Here is a 17180-nt window from a genome sequence, read left to right as displayed (position 1 = left end):
CATTATTATTATTATTATTATTATTAATATTTTTAATAAACATAATGTGGCACATCAAAAGTTGTCGGAACCGCCATACAATGGACAAAATAATAACACAATACATTGTAAAACAGTACAGTAATATACAATAAACCTGGGCCGGCATACTTAAGATCGGGTTGCCAGCAGTCGGGATTCCGGTGCCTGCACTGTGATCCATGACGGGATCCCGGCGTCGGTCTTCTGACCAGTGTCGGTATTCCAGTGTCGGTATTCCAACTGCCAGCATCCCGAATGGCGGTATGCTGACCGGATCCCAAAAGAGAAAGCATTCGCTTATCGGTCTGGGCACCAAAGAAATGGCAAAACACCAATACTGCTAATAAATATTACAGGCTAATAAGTCATGATATAGAGTATTCCACTAAAATACTCTGATTAGCTATACCACAATAGCAGCAAGACATTACATCAATGGGAAATTCTCTGCAATGGAAATCTACAGTACCGTGTACACACAATAAGCAGACAATGCAAATGAAGAACTCAGACAATGCTTGTGTCGGAATCACCGACTGGATTTCTGATTTGGAATCTTTTTCTTATAGTTCTAATGGGACATTTCATTCCAGAGTCATAACCCTCCAGGTGTATATAACTTGTGAGTGGACTTTCCCATGAATAGATAAATTATTCCACAACCAGATTCATCAATAAGTAATAGATGGAAAGTACGGGAACTGTCCCAAAAAAATCACTCACAAAACAATTCTTAATGCTCCAAGTATGACCTTATGAGCCCTAGAAGTTCATATTACAGGTTGAGTATCCCTTATCCAAAATTATATATATATATATATATATATATATATATATATATATATTGGGTTAGGGATACTCTTGAGGAAGTCCAGTAGAGGCAAAACAGACGAAACGCACTGAGGAAGGACTGTAACTTCACCCTGATCGCAGATGGGAGGAAGTGTTGTATCAGATAAGCTGTTTTATTCTTTATGAATGTATGGGCATTTATATGTGTTTTTAATATTAAGCTTGTGTGAAATATATTGCACTATTATGTCCATTTGAATCTCTTTTATATGGCATACTCGGATCTTGGGATAGTGGACAATCGGTGTTGCTGATTTACTTGCATTTATATTGGATTTGCTTGAGAAAAGGTGGTTGGATTACCACCTAACACGGTACTTGTACACTTTGATAGGTGTCAGAAGGTGGTGGATGTTAAACTGTGTTTTAAGAAATACTGCACTAGGAGGCGCTTTTTTCACTTTTTTACAAATGAACTTTTAAGCCTGTTTTTGAAACTACTGTCAACTTGGAGAAGAGCAGCCACCCCTTTATCAAGCGGAGGGAGTGTAATAGGAGTTTCTGAATTCAGTTGTTATGTGGTTGTTTTGGCTGGAAAGAAGGGGAGCGCTTAGTACCACTAATATATATATATATATATATATATATATATATATATATAATTTACTGGAACCTTCCTCCATGATGGAGAATATTGTAGTGCTCAGGTGACAGTTTTCAGTATTCAGTATATCTATGGCATGTCTGGCTAAAAAATCTCCAGACCTTAATGGGTTGAAAAGTAACACAACATATAAACGTAGGTAAGCTTACTGGGGTTGGGGTCAGGATCCCGGTGGTCATCAAACTGACTCCGGGATCCCAGCCGCCACATTGCTGGCAGGGGAAGGGGGGGGGGGGGGGGGAGCGCAACAAAGCCCCTTGTTGGCCACAGGTTCTGCCCCCACTCTATAGGTGTCATAGGCCCTCATTCCAAGTTGATCGCTCGCTGACGTTTTTCGCAGCATAGCGATCAGGCTAAAAACCGGCTGTTCTGGGCATGCGTATGGGCCGCAGGGCGCATGCGCCAAGTAATTTCACACAAAACGAAACAATTTTACACAGGGGCGAGCAACGCTTTTCAGTCGCTCTGCTGATCGGTGTGTGATTGACAGGAAGTGGGTGTTTCTAGGCGGAAACTGACCATTTTCCGGGAATGTGCTAAAAATCGCAGGCGTGTCTCGCTAAAACGCAGGAGTGGCTGGGGAAACGGGGGAGTGGCTGGCCGAACGCAAGGCGTGTTTGTGACGTCAAAGCAGGAACTAAACGGACTGAGGTGATCGCAATCTAGGAGTAGGTCTGGAGCTACTCAGAAACTGCAGGAAAACATTTTCGAGCAGTTCTGCTACACTATCGTTCGCTATTCTGCTAAGCTAAGATACACTCCAAGAGGGCGGCGGCCTAGCGTCTGCAATGCTGCTAAAAGCAGCTAGCGAGCGATCAACTCCGAATGAGGGCCATAGTAAAGTACCAACCAAGCAGCTCCTGTCATTATTTCTACACAACCTGTAAAATGACAGGTAGAAGCTGATTGGTTGGCACTTTATCACTCTCCACTATCCCTCTCCAAGCTTTGATAAATCTCCCCCGTCGGTGTACTGACCATGTCGGCTGCCACCAGCTCTTTGATCCTACGTCTCTCTCCACTTTCCCCATTTCATATTGAAGTGGTTAAAAATGTATTAGATATTTCTATATGTAGAAATATGCATTATGTCTATTCGTTAGTCCCAATAGACAGTATATAATGAAATGTTTGCCTTCTTGTTTCCCGTTGGGACTACTGTGCCTGTGTTTTATATAAGGCTTAAAAGATAATTGGTGGAATCACATTGGGTACATGTACAGAATTATTTTATGATATGAAGGACCAAGTACAAAACACAGAGGAGAACTTGAAAGGGGAATGAGTTAAACTTAGAGAGACAACATCATGGATGAGGTTATCATTGAATCTTGGCTAAACTACCCAACATGACCTCTACCAATGTGTGTACACATTACTTCCTAAATCTACAGGGAAAGATAAAGAGGTCTATGTACTACTAAGACTTGGAGAGAGCTACAGTAAATGAAGATAACGTGCCAGCCAATCAGCTCCTAACTGTCATTTTTCAAACACAGCCTGTAACATGGCAGTTAGGAGCTGATTGGTTAGTACTTTATCTCCGGCTTCTTTATCTTTCTACAAGACTTAGGGCCAAATTCCGAGTTGATCGCAGCAGAAAATTTGTTAGCAGTTGGGCAAAACCATGCTGCACTTCAGGTGGGGCAGATGTAACATGTGCAGAGAGAGTTAGATTTGGGTGGGTTGTGTTCAAACTGAAATCTAAATTGCAGTGTAAAAATAAAGCAGCCAGTATTTACCCTGCACAGACACAAAATAACCCACCCAAATCTAACTCTCTCTGCACATGTTACACCTGCCCCACCTGCAGGGCACATGGTTATGCCCAACTGCTAACAAATTTGCTGCTGTGATCAACTCTGAATTACCCCCTTAGTACATAGTGGGTCATTCAGAGCTGATCGTAGATGTGCTAAAAATAGCGACTGCTTTTGAATGCCGTCGGCACGCTCCCTCCCGCCCCGCAACCGCCTCTGCCTGTCAATCAGGCAGAGGCGTTCGCAATAGTGAGATGTTTTCGCCTCTCACTGTGCGTGCACGTGCAGTTCGGCCGCTGCGTGTGCGCACCAGACAATGGACTTCAGGCTGCGATCGCTGCCACTGCATGGTTGGGGTAGCCACAATAACAAAAAGATACTCATTGTGCTCACAAAAAAGTCCTCCAAGACAGTGATGTCCTATTATGTTTGCGCAAATAAACTTCGACTCATCCTTCATTTCATGCACATGTCAATGAGCTGTTTTGACGTCATCATACTGAGGAGATGTATCAAAGCTTGGAAAGAGATAAAGTGGAGATAGATAAAGTACCGACCAATCAGCTCCTAACTGCCATATCACAGGATGTGTTTTCAAAATGACAGGAGCTGATTGGTCGGTACCCTATCTCCCCCCACTTTGTGTCTCTTCACTCTTTGCTATATCTCCCCCTCTCGGCGTGTAAACAAAAAGCTTGCGTATAAATGCTTGTTATTAATATTAGCAGTTGCTGCAATTAGTGCAGTTCATGGAAGTGGTCAAGAAATGGTTGCAATAGGTGGAACACTTCCTCTAAACCATCACATTTTATTTTAATACCAATTTATTTTCACAAACTTGACCCTGAACTTAATTAGTTTAATGTAAAATTCTTGTATCAAACCTAATTCCAGTAATGGATGTACATAATCTAGAAATACAGTACAGTGTGTCTTAAACATAGTCCTAAATTATAATTTGCATCTTATCAAACACTATGCAGCTGGGATGTCAATAGTAGATGGTAACCTACAAACCCTCCTGTTTCAACACCACTTTCCTTCTGAGTCATCTACTGTATTTACTCATTTTGGTAAACAAAGCCTCATTATATCATCACTGTAGTCCAACAATTATCTACATCAGGGCTATCTATGGTGGCCAATCCCTGGATCAGTAGGATCTTGAGATCCTGGCCTAAAATTGCCCGGTATTCAATCCCGGAATTGGAGCTTCCAATCCCGGGGATTTTGGGATTGGCCAACACCTTACTTTTTTCTATGCCGGGCAGTTTTGCGCGTCCTCAGGAGGCTCAGACGCTGTCCAGCTTACCTTGCTCAACTCCCCATGCCCTCGGATGTATGCACTGCGCAGGCTGACGTGAAGTCAGAGATCACACTGTGCAGCCAGACGCCCGCTGCCCGGACCTCACCTCCTGCACTGCCCTGCATCTGTCCTCCTCCAGCACGTGGACCACAACCCCACCTGTCCAGATTACAGTGAGTTTTGTGGGCTGGGCAGGGCAGACGGGGGCACACATTGACAAGAATCCAATCCCAGGTATCCCGGGAATCCTTGGATAGATCGTTTTTCAATCCCGATCACCCTAGAGCTATCCAAGCATTTCCACCGATGTGACCATGAGCCAAATACTGTGGTTGCCTTCTGGGGAGATGGTGGTTACAAAAAAACCTTCAGTGCTGCAACAAGTCCATGGCCCATCATGTGAACAGCCCTGGTCTACGAGGAGAAAATTAACTGTAGCCATCTTCAGTTGACTTTCCCCTCCCTACCCATGTATAATACTATTAGAGGACAATACATTATTTTGAAGTCATAATTTAGAAATTATCCCAACATCTGTATGTGTGTCCATGCATAGAACGATAAAAGATTGGTCATCGCAATAACCCCCCCCCCCACATCATCCATATGTGTTCAATCAGCCAAAACACCCTCAAACTTAGTAGCTCAGAACCTTTGTAGTTTGTTGGATACAATTCCATGCTCACTAGCACTAACAAGTCTCCCATGTTTATACAGAAGGATCAACAGGGTGGAAATGTGGCCTGAGCCGTCCCTCTTCCACTGAACATACAAACATACACGTTTTGATGTATGTAATATATGTACTGGCTGCTTCCCTCAGGAATTGGCAGCGATGTGTGCATCAGGTGCCATGCGATTGTATAAGTATAAGGCATCACACTTCTTCTAAGCCTGCCCCCAGACTTTAATTGGCTAGTTTCACAGGAGCCTGGGGGCGGGCTAAGAAGTAGTGTGATACCTTATGCTAAGTCTCCGATGCCGTATGGCGCCCTATGCACAAAGCGCTGCCCATCCCAGGGGGAACCAGCCTGCATCAGAACATGCATGTTTATATGTGCTAAACAGTTTTCTCCTGCAGCGTGCGGTTGATGCTGCAGCCGCCGCTTAACCTAAGTACAGTCCGCATGGCTCTGTGATGGCTTTATAGGCTGCAGGTTGCAGTTCCAGCCACCTGCAAGCCAAATGCAGGTGGCACGGGGAAGCCACCTGGCTGTCCCCTAGGTCCTGCGCCTTGGGCGGCGGCACCACTCACCCACTCCTAGTTATGGCTCTGCGTGGGAACAAACATTTATTTTCAAACATCTCATATTTGTTAAAAACAAATTGTTCATACTGTGTATTCCTAGTATCAGTATAGTTTTATAGGTAACGTCATTCTTTTTTCCATGGGCGTAGCCGCTCCTTTGTGCATTGTACCCTATGTTTTTTTGTCTTCGCAATTTCCCTTTTGCATACAGTAGGATTGTTGCATATTGTCCAGCCTCTCTTGGCATGTTAATCGTTTGACGCCTGTAATAAAATTTGCTTTAAAAAAAAAGAAGCACATACTGTAACAGGGCCGTACTGGCCATCTGTCACTTCTGACAAATTCCAGAAGGGCCTGTGAGGCCACACAGTGACCGGGCCTAACGACGCTCTGCTCGACCGCCCGGCATACAGAGACACGGGTGCGTGCCGCTAAACTACGTCCCCGTGATCTGCCACGGCTCCCTCTTGTCGCAGGCACACTCACCTGTGGAGTGCGTGCGACTACACTGCCAGGACCATTATAGAACCCAAGTCCGTTCCGGCAGGGCAGCCACCAGGGTTGGGACTGTAGGGACTAGTGTCCCGGGCCCTTACAGAGAGGGGGGTCCACCCCTGGCTCCTACCGCCAATACCTGTAGAGCTGCACCAGCCTTTGAATCAACAGCGGTCTGATATGCAGGGTGGACTGTTTAAAACAATCCTTATCAGCGGATCAGCTCTCTCTGTAAACCGTTCTTTTAAGTCGCCAACAGTGTGGCAGAAACGTTTTTGTTAGGAAGGGGCCCTGTATATTTTCTCAGTCCCGGGTCCCATAATTTCTGATAGCAGCCCTGCGTTCCGGTAGTAGTACATATGGCGTAATTTAAACGCTACTTTATTGAGGTTTATAGACATTATTTTTAACAAGAAAACAACAACATAAAAAACACTTCAGACAATATTCCGATCTTATATCCCTGTGAAAAATACTTGTATTATAGGACTGAGTAGAACTGTAATGTCCCTGCATTGTAACATCTAATTACTCATAATAATGACAAATTGTTAATGTCTGTTATTGGTGGAAGGAGGTAACTTTCCCCCAATATAACAATAATATTCTCTAGTACAAACAAATTGCTGCATTATCTTCCTTTGCTGGGATATATAATTGTAAGGATAGGAGCACGTTTGGTAGAGCTCCTGTTTAATAGCTTCATGTTTGTAAAGGCTCTGTAATTCATACGTGGTAATTAATCACATCGTTAGTCTAGGTGTCAATGCCCTAGAGAGTTTTTATAATACATTAAAAACAATACTTTTTTTTCTCTATTAGTCTGTCCCACCAGGACTCTGGCCATTCCATGCAGGGCCTATGAAGCTATTATCAGAGGGTCATTTACTATATTTCCAACACTTATTAATTACTATGAAGTTAGCACAGTCTGGTTGTGTCAAAATAAAAAGGTTACAGAATAGATTTTTTTCCCCTCTTATTTATAACACAGGACCATTCAATTGAGAAACATCTACAGCTCCTTCATCCATGATAGATATAAAACGCTAAATGTATAGGGATAGATAGATAGATAGATAGATAGATAGATAGATAGATAGATAGATAGATAGATAGATAGATAGATAGATAGATAGATAGATAGGAGATTGATACAAGATAGATAGATAGCTAGATAGATAGATAGATAGATAGATAGATAGATAGATAGATATGGGATTGAAACTAGATAGATAGATAGATAGATAGATAGATAGATAGATAGATAGATAGATAGATAGATACAGATGTGTCCACTTACACCTTTGCTATTTTGCTCAACATGCAACACACGGCTAAGCTTTTTTTTTCATGAGGAGCGAGTGGATGGATTTAAAAAAATTTGTTTGCCATAATAGAATATGTATAAAGTAACATATTAAAGAAGCAAATTAAGAAAAATCACAGTGCATGGCTAAATATCTGAGTCTATGGCATGCAAAACTGTGCCATACATGGCGGGATATAGCAAAGATGTATGTGGACACATCGATAGATAGATAGATAGATAGATAGATAGATAGATAGATAGATAGATAGATAGATAGATAGATAGATAGATAGATAGATAGATAGATCGATCGATCGATAGATAGATAGATACTGTAGATAGATACTGTAGATAGATAGATAGATAGATAGATAGATAGATAGATAGATAGATAGATAGATAGATAGACAGATAGATATGAAATAGATTGATTCATTGATAGATATGAGATTGATACAAGATAGATAGATAGATAGATAGATAGATAGATAGATAGATAGATAGATAGATAGATAGATAGATAGATAGATAGATGGATGGATGGATGGATGGATGGATAGATAGATAGATAGATAGATAGATAGATAGATAGATAGATAGATAGATAGATAGATAGATAGATAGATAGACAGATAGATATGAAATAGATTGATTCATTGATAGATATGAGATTGATACAAGATAGATAGATAGATAGATAGATAGATAGATAGATAGATAGATAGATAGATAGATAGATATGAAATAGATAGATGACAGATAGATAGATAGATAGATAGATAGATAGATAGATAGATAGATGATCTATAGATAGATATTACCTGGCATATTGTCTGCCATATTATGGTCACGGCTGGTTAGAGTCTATGGGCCCCTGGTGAACAGATACAGTAACTGCTTCACCTCACAGTACAGTGTAGAACAGAATTAAGGTTCCACCAGTTGGAGGATTTGAAGGTGCATATAACCTTTTGTATTGTACTTTATCCATACCTCCCAACTTCTGTGATAGCCAGGGAGGGACAGTGGCCTCATGGTAAGGGGGCGTGGCCTCACTGTAAGGGGACATGGCCTCATGACAAGCGCCGCAATTGCAAGCCATGCCCCGTTTTCTCACTATGGGGGCATGGACAGCACTCAGTGAGCTGCCGGCCGTGCTCCCTGCCCATCTCTGTCTGGAATATACAGCCTGCGCATGCGGACAGCATCTATTCACTACTGCTCTGCAAAGAGCAGCGAGTAACAGTGCGGATCTCCCAACTGCCCCCCCCCCCCCATACCACGGGACACTGCGGCCCACGAGTGAGACAGCGGGACAGACCATGTAAAAGGGACGTGCTTTATCTCCTATATCCTGGCTGTCCATCCATGCAAAAACAGCATCAGTACACTACAAGGAAATAAACTTATTCGTTTTAGAAGTGACTCTGGGGGAGATTTATCAAAGCTTGAGAGATAACGCACCAGCCAAACAGCTCCTAACTGCTATGTTACATGCAGTGTTTGGAAGATCAAAGTTTGGAGCTGAGTGGATGATACTTTATCTCTCTCCAAGATTTAGTACATAGACCTCTTTATCTCTCAGAGCCGTCTTAACGGCATTATAAGCTCTGGGCAAAGCAATACACTGAGGCCTCTACATACGCAATTAGTGGGAACCAATTTAAAAAAAATCATAACACGCCCCTCCTATGGTCCTGCACCACCTCTCCACATGCTTCCATATAGTGAATGGCTGTCAGCTCCCTGATTGGTGAAAAGCTTCAGTCATCCACCAATCAGCATGCTGACAGCTATTCACTGTTACAGGCTGTGTTTGAAAAATGACAGAAACTGATTGGCTGGTACTTTATCTCCCTCCACTTTATCTCTTCCCAAGCTTTGGTACATCTCCCCTTCTGGAACATAGTACACCTTTAATATAGTGCACTAGTCGAAAGTGACCCAACTTATGACAATGGGGGTAATTCAGACCTGATCGTAGCATCAAATTTGTTAGCAGTTAGTCAAAACCATGTGCACTGCAGGGGGGGGGGGGGGGGCAGATGTAACATGTGCAGAGAGAGTTAGATTTGGGTGGGGTATTTTCAAACTGAAATCTAAATTGCAGTGTAAAAATAAAGCAGCCAGTATTTACCCTGCACAGAAACAAAATAACCCACCCAAATCTAACTCTCTCTGCACATGTTACATCTGCCCCACCTGCAGTGCACATGGTTTTGCCCAACTGCTAATTTACTGCTACGATCAGGTCTGAATTACTTCCAATATATTTAGATTTTTGTAGACAACTAGTCCCCTTAGGCAGCAGGCAGAGCAAGGGTAATAGTTGGCCATTACTTGCTCAAAGTCTATGGAACTGAATCTCACATAAAATGTTGTTATAATGCCTTTGCAGGCTTTATGAAGAATGTGCAATTTACATTACTTCTCTATATACCACTTGTAAAGGTACATGAAGTTGTACAAGAACCTGTCCTATATTTATACTGTGGAGGCGATATTGTTCATTTTTATCATGGTCATACTTAAGGGACATCCATCTTCACAAACCCTATGTCAATGGCTCATGTAACATAAATTAAAGGAAATTAATTAAAACATTGAGCCTCGTTAAGCAGACTTTGCACAGAAACTTGACAAGAACTTAAATTACCCATTGTACTCTGTGGGGCCAGAGCATTTGCAAATCATTAAGCTTCAGGTGATATACATTTTTAGGGAACCCACTAAACTTATTGGAGGGTTTGTGGCTGAGACCTAACATGGTCAACCAGCCAACATCTCTTTTTCCCCCAAATATAAACCAAGCCAAGTATGTTTATGCACTCTAACCCACATTGTCAGAAGGACATCAGGTATGGTTCAACCAAAGGCAAACCACAAAAGCCAACCATAGTCCTGTTTCAAATTAGTACACAGAAGAAACTAAATGCACCAATACTGAAGCTGCTAAGTGCTTTCACCTGCAAAGGTTCTACTTTCTCAAAGTGCTGAGTGAAAAGACCTTTAGTGCTCAACAAGACAAAATTGAGGTTCTTCTGTTCGGAAGTGAAGTTTTACATTGGGCCTCTTCCTATTAACTTGGATATCATAATGTAGAGCTATCAATAAATAGATGGAGAGTATGACACACATTGGAATGGGACCAGTCAACAAGGGATTGACTTGCTCTGTGAATACAAAATGTGGCCATAAAGCTCTTTCTGGTTCTATGGGGAAATTGTGATGCTCTAGTTATTATCACACACCACATTGCATAATAAGTAGATATTAATGCGCTAGTATATGGCATACAGTCCAATGACTCTGTAGCCTGCAATATTAACAAAAATGTAAGCAGCCAACTTACACTTAAAATATATTATTATATAAATGAGAACATTCTAGAGCAGAGACAATGACCATTGAATCATCCATTTTTGCTGTTTTACATGCACCATGGTCCATTAGATAGCTATCACAATGAATGAGATTTGTTTTGAATACAATAAACTGTGGTTTTCATGGGTTGGATAGCTGCCAGCTTAAAGACCGCATGCCTGAGTTCTTCAAACCATCTAGTAGAGTGCTGGACAACAGGCAACCTGTTCATGTTGTTTTAATATGAGTCACCTATAGTTCTCCCACCTAGAACAACTTATGTGCCACCATTCTAGACTGGTTCAAACCACTTAGTACAGTATTGGTCATCAGACAGTCCATCAGTCCATCAGCGGTCAGATGTGTCACCTATGGCTCTCCCAATCAGAGAAACTTCTCTACCACTGTTCTAGATCAGTTCAAACCATCTGGTAGAGTGTGTGTCGCCAACAGACTCTGCTCATGGGGTCTCACCTTTGGTTCCCCTGAAAACTGTAGGCTCAGTGCTTATCTAGCAATGATCTAGAGCCCTAGAAATGATCTAATACAATGGTGGGCAACAAGTAGCCTGTGAGCGTCAAGTGAAAAACCACGAGGATCCGCTGTGCCCTTCTCAACAAGAAGCCATTTCTTTTCCTCCAATTTTTATTGTGTTAAGTCTTTCGGTGATCAGAGCCTCATCATGGTGTATTCATCTACCTGTACAGCACTGTACGGCATGGGTAGAGTAAAAGCTTTTGTAACAATGCATGTCAAACATAATGTGCAGGCATTCTGCAAATGTAGAAGCACGCATGGCTTATAACTCCATGCTAGAATTCTAATGCTCGTAGGCCCACGTACTATCCTTGGCCTTCAATTTTCGAGTACTTTGCGCCTGCAGACCAGTTTACATGACAATGACATAAAAGTGTCTGTAGGTGGTTTTAACATTTCTTTCCTACATTCATTTGGTACTTTTCAAGAGTAGCGGTGTGCTTTGCTGGAGTGTAATAAGCCAGGAGACATTTTTTTTTTTACAAATGCTGAGATTCTCAATGAATGCAGAAGCGATATAATGCTTTCTGATTGTGGTCCCCTATGGGAAAATAGATGTCATTTTACTGATCGCCACTGTTTTCTGTTCTGAATCCGAGCAGTGTGTTGCATTACATGCTTGCCTGCTATTCATAATACTGATTATTCTTCAGAGGGCAAGTCATTACCTTCGTTTGAAATAGAGCACACTCCTTTCTCGTTTTACTTCAGCACCAGTAAGGAATAATTCATAGTATAAGGCTCATATTAGCATAAGCAGCAGCTACCAATGTGTTTAAAATTGCTTTTGAAATCAGGTTTATCGCAGCAAGACTGTATTTTGTCTTATTCTATCCACATTAACCAATACACTGCTGCACAGAGCAAGCAATTTGCTGGTGGAACGGAAATACCACTGGAATTAATTAATAAAGTGAAGAGAAAGTGGTTATATATTCATATTCCCAAATATGTGCAGAATACCAAGGCAGCAAACAAATAGTAATGACTAATGCTAGTCAGTCTCTCCCCCCCCCTCTAACACTCTCTCTCCCCTCTATATATCTCCTACTCTCTGTCTCTCTTATTATTTCCGTGTTCTGTATGTCTCTTCTTGCATTAAAAGGTATATATATATATATATATCTATATATCCTCTATCTATCTATCTATCTATCTATCTATCTATCTATCTATCTATCTATCTATCTAGCTATCTAATCTATCTATAGAAGATCTAAATATACATATATATGTATATATATATATATCTATATCTATCTATTTATATATACAGTATGGAGATATATATATTAATATATGGAGATGTATATATATATATATATATATATATATTTATTTATATTTGCACACGCACACACACACACGCGCACACACACACACACACACACACACACACACACACACACATAGTATATATGTGTTTATATTTATACACACATACATGTTCAATAATTTAATCAGTCCTTTTTCCATAATTCCTAATCTGAAATATTACCTTACTTATCAGACCTGATTGCATCACAATTATTTACATAATTCATTTAGTTTATTCATTTTTTCATTTTGCAATTTGCTTTGAGTTCCCTTCACCGTCACATGTCTCATACGTGACACCTTGTTGCTCACTTCATTTCCCATTCCCCATAGTGTGATCACCTCCATGTTTAATTTACACCACATCCCTCAGATCCCTCCTCTCCACCTGTTTTCCACCTCCCAATCTCCCAAATTCCCATGACACCCGCCCATTTGTCCCTGACACCCCTTTCCTTGCCCCCTGGCACAGTACTGCCTTCAATCATATGATAACCTAGCTACTTCAATCTGAGTATATGTTCAGAGTATATAGATACTTATACAGAATATTATATACTGGATAAAAGTAACATCGTACACAGTATGAATAATAATAATAATAATAATAATAATAATAATAATAATAATATATACAGAATAATTATTCCAGGGTTTTTTCTGTTTTTTCCCCCTCAAATATCACATCAATCAATAGCAAATACTACAACAGTCAATACTTGATTGCAAAGGGGATTGGGTTTAAATGAATCAACAGGTACAGTATCATTAGAAGTTACTTTGTTCCAAAGATAAAATATTGCATTTCCAAATCTCTCTCCAGCCTGGTCCTTTCAGTTTGAAAGATGCTGCCTCCCTGCGTCTTCAAATCACAGAGCAGCTGTATAATCATTTGTTATAACAAGGTCTGTACATCGGCAAAAAATAAATAAAAAAAAAGTCACAGGGATCCGAAATGACCTAAAATTCACAAATAAAATAAAAATACAAAATACCTCTCTGCACATATGAAAATTCTGATTTTTACTTTAATTTCCATTGAACATTTGGCTATATATATATATATATATATATATATATATATCAGTTATGGATTGTAATAGATTGTAATCCCACCGATGGAAGTAATTTGATCAAAAACATGACAGCCCATTGACCGCCTTCATTAACCAGACAAACCTGCATGTAAGAAAAAGCTTCCTGTAATTAGGATGCCGATTAAAATTCCAGGCATGCGACCCATCTTCAGATATAATGTCAGATAGCATGCAATGAAGTAACCCACAACCCCTGGAACATGAATTGCTTTTTCCAATGCATGCAAATGGGCTGCTTTCTGTGTAGGGACGACCAGATGCTAGCTCACAATAAAGTGTTGGAGTAAGGCACTGGCAAAATGCAGTTTCCAAAGATTGCACTGATATAAATATTATACAAAAATTAAGTAGATTTTATTTTTTTTACACCCCACCCCAATCCATTCTTCCTCAGCCTCATACATACAGTACATATGCAATAACTGGAGGTAGGAAAAACCAGCCTGCATGCATTTCAGCAAGATCAATACAGTCTAGTGACAACGATATGTGCTAGCAAACCAGGTTTTTAAATGCACAGGACGAGCACATAATGCTCTATTTGTTATAGATTGTGGCCATTTGCTATCCCCCCCTCCTAACAGCCAATTCATTGGGCAGACTGATCGGCTTTAAGATTCAAGGCACAGATCTTCCTGATGCCTTATACATCCATATTCCTGAAATCAAACCTAGGAAATGTGTGACGTTCCCATGACACTTGCATCTAGTCTCTGGAAGACACACACACATATGTCCCCCCTTGTCAGCACCTGGCATTTCCACATGTAAACCAGTTACAACTGATTCATTGTCTGTCTGTCTGTCTGTGCATTGGAAGGGGGGGGGGGGGGGGGAAATAATTAAACATAGCCCAGCATGCTTCTTCTACTGTACAGTGTGTCCCAATTTTACACATTTGCAACTTGTCTCCCCATTTCACTGACATCTCTCACTACCATCCATCACTGTATTGGGCATATGTGTCTGAGCTGGAGGGACCCTCTGCCAGCCAGACCCCTGGCAACTTTGCATCCAGTCAATGAAGGGTTAAACCCATCAGATACATGTTACAGAGAAGGGAAAGGTAAAGCGAGACATAGAGAGAAGGATGAGGGGGGAAGGCAGAAAGAGAAAGAGACACCACAGACCCCAGCCATGGGTAACATGGGGGAATTCTGCTCAGATATCCACAGCCTGTAGGAACCAACTCACGTCTCCCTGTGAGTATACTGCAAGAATATTCATATCCAGCCCCGGCTCAATCACTGCATTGAACACAGAGGCTGGCAGAGGAAAATGCGTCTCCTATTCCTCCAGCAGCAGCAGCAGCAGCAGAATCTCTTACAGGAAAAATAACACAACTCACATCCTTTCATAGTGATCGCTAAGAATAACAAACAAACAAAAATAAATAAATAAACACATAAAGATAATAAATAAAACCAGAGGTGGGATAAGAAAAAAAAAAAAATCTGCTAAGAATAAAATGATGGGGAATGATGGTCATGTAGTGTGCCCCCCCCCCCCTTCCCCACGAGTGGGGTCCCCTTACCTCTCACACATGTAACCATCAGTAAAAAAAACAGGTAGCACAATGTAAATCCACTTTGCATTCCCATTTTCCTCAGACATAGGGAGTCCACAGGTCCACATTTAGTACATCCTTCCCTGCACAAGTGCCCCGCTGTCTGGGCTGGTGGCGTCTCCGGAGTGCAGGTAGCTTTCATCTTCATCCTCTGGCTCCTGTAATCTGCACACCCCCCCTCCTCCTCCTCCTCCTCCTCCTCTTCTTCTTCCACCTACCACCAGTCTCTGTCCTCCCCTTGGCCGAGGCGCAGCGAGTCGTTGCCGCTGTGGTCGCGGTCACAGCTCGGAGTGGATGGTGTTTCTGGGATACCACAGCAACCTTGACGAGGACTCAACCATCTCTCCAACAGGGGCATCAAGTCTTTGAGATACTAGCGATTGTTTCTTCCCATTCCCTCCCTTCCCTTCCTCCTCCCTCCCCTGGACAAACCTGGATCACACTTGCGATTAGAAGACGCACGCAGGGTGCTGCTGGAGGCTGTAGAACGCAGGTTGCGCGCCGGGAGTAACAGTGTAGCAGGCGCTCTGTTGCGCAGACGGTGATACAATGTAGCAATGAGCGTACGGCGATCAGTGCAGCGGCTGCTGCTGCTTGTTGGCACAGCTCTTCTTCATCCTAATAGATGACTGAGAATTCTTCTCACTGACGCCTCAAGGAGAAATACAGCAGATAATAAAAGCTATCCATTCTGCCCCCGGCGATGTAATATATCCCTGGTGTTAAATCTTTTTTTCCTATGGATTGGATTAACAATACCTAGATGTGGGGATGCAGTTATTACTGAGTGGGGGGTGTTGGAGGAACGGAGGGCATACAGTAACGCATATGCATGTGGAGGAGGGGGGAGGGTATAATTAGACGGACATAGAAGTTTTTACAGTTTGTGTGTGGGACAAGAGCATGTTTAATATTGGCGTCTCTGCCAGAAGGGGTTAATGCCCAATAGAGATAGACCGCTTGTGCCATCTACAGGCTGCCAGGCAGTGATCTGTTAATGACTATTTACTGCCACCCTGCTTAATGCACCCAGGTTAACCTGTTACGCTCATTTGTGCCTTAATATATATATATATATATATATATATATATATGTATATACACTTTTTTTATCTATTGCATCAGCAGTGTGCAGTGTGCTTCTTCTCTCATCCCTTCCACTCACTGCTGCAGATCACTGATCACCCACCCACAGTCAGATTCCCCCCCCCCCCCCCCCTTCCCAGCCTAGAGATTTGTGAACTAATTATCCCCTTCCTGTCATATATAATTACACGTACTAGGCTTTTTTTTTATCTACAAAGTCGACCATAGCATCGCCACCTGTTTATACATATATTCTCTTTGGATCATCCATGCATTATAATGAAAATATATTTACACTGTGGGTTTATGTGATGAGGAAGAGAAAGAAGGAGACATGTTACAGGAATGATGGGTAATATGTAAGTCAGAATTGAATCATTAAATATAATGATGCAGAATATGTACAGGTATATTGTAATAAACAAGTAGCATGTAAAATATCCTGTAAAATACAGTGTTGTATCTAGGGAGCAGTGACTGTCATGGCAGAGCAGACACAAATGACATCACTGGAGAACTGGGGCGCTTAGGGGGGAGGTACAGATTACCTGGGCCTCTATTACAGCACCCCCTAATCCCACCCCAAAATGCCAGAATTATGACAGCTACCCTGG

The 17180-nt window shown here is 41.6% G+C and overlaps 1 protein-coding gene across 1 annotated transcript in view; it reads right to left on the bottom strand.

Moving 5' to 3' along the window:
• Positions 1–15653, bottom strand: part of CSMD3 (CUB and Sushi multiple domains 3) — a 1529921-nt gene extending 1514268 nt beyond the window's left edge. The window contains exon 1 of the mRNA XM_063924487.1: positions 15448–15653. Coding sequence (XP_063780557.1) covers positions 15448–15628 — 181 coding nt within the window. The 5' untranslated portion in view covers positions 15629–15653. The remainder of the gene's footprint in view (positions 1–15447) is intronic.
• Between the last annotated feature and the right edge of the window lie 1527 nt (positions 15654–17180).

This window comes from Pseudophryne corroboree, chromosome 5 (assembly GCF_028390025.1).
Source record: "Pseudophryne corroboree isolate aPseCor3 chromosome 5, aPseCor3.hap2, whole genome shotgun sequence".
Lineage (NCBI taxonomy): Eukaryota > Metazoa > Chordata > Amphibia > Anura > Myobatrachidae > Pseudophryne > Pseudophryne corroboree.
Note: the sequence above shows the minus strand (reverse complement) of the source record. Positions and strands in the feature narration are given on the sequence as shown.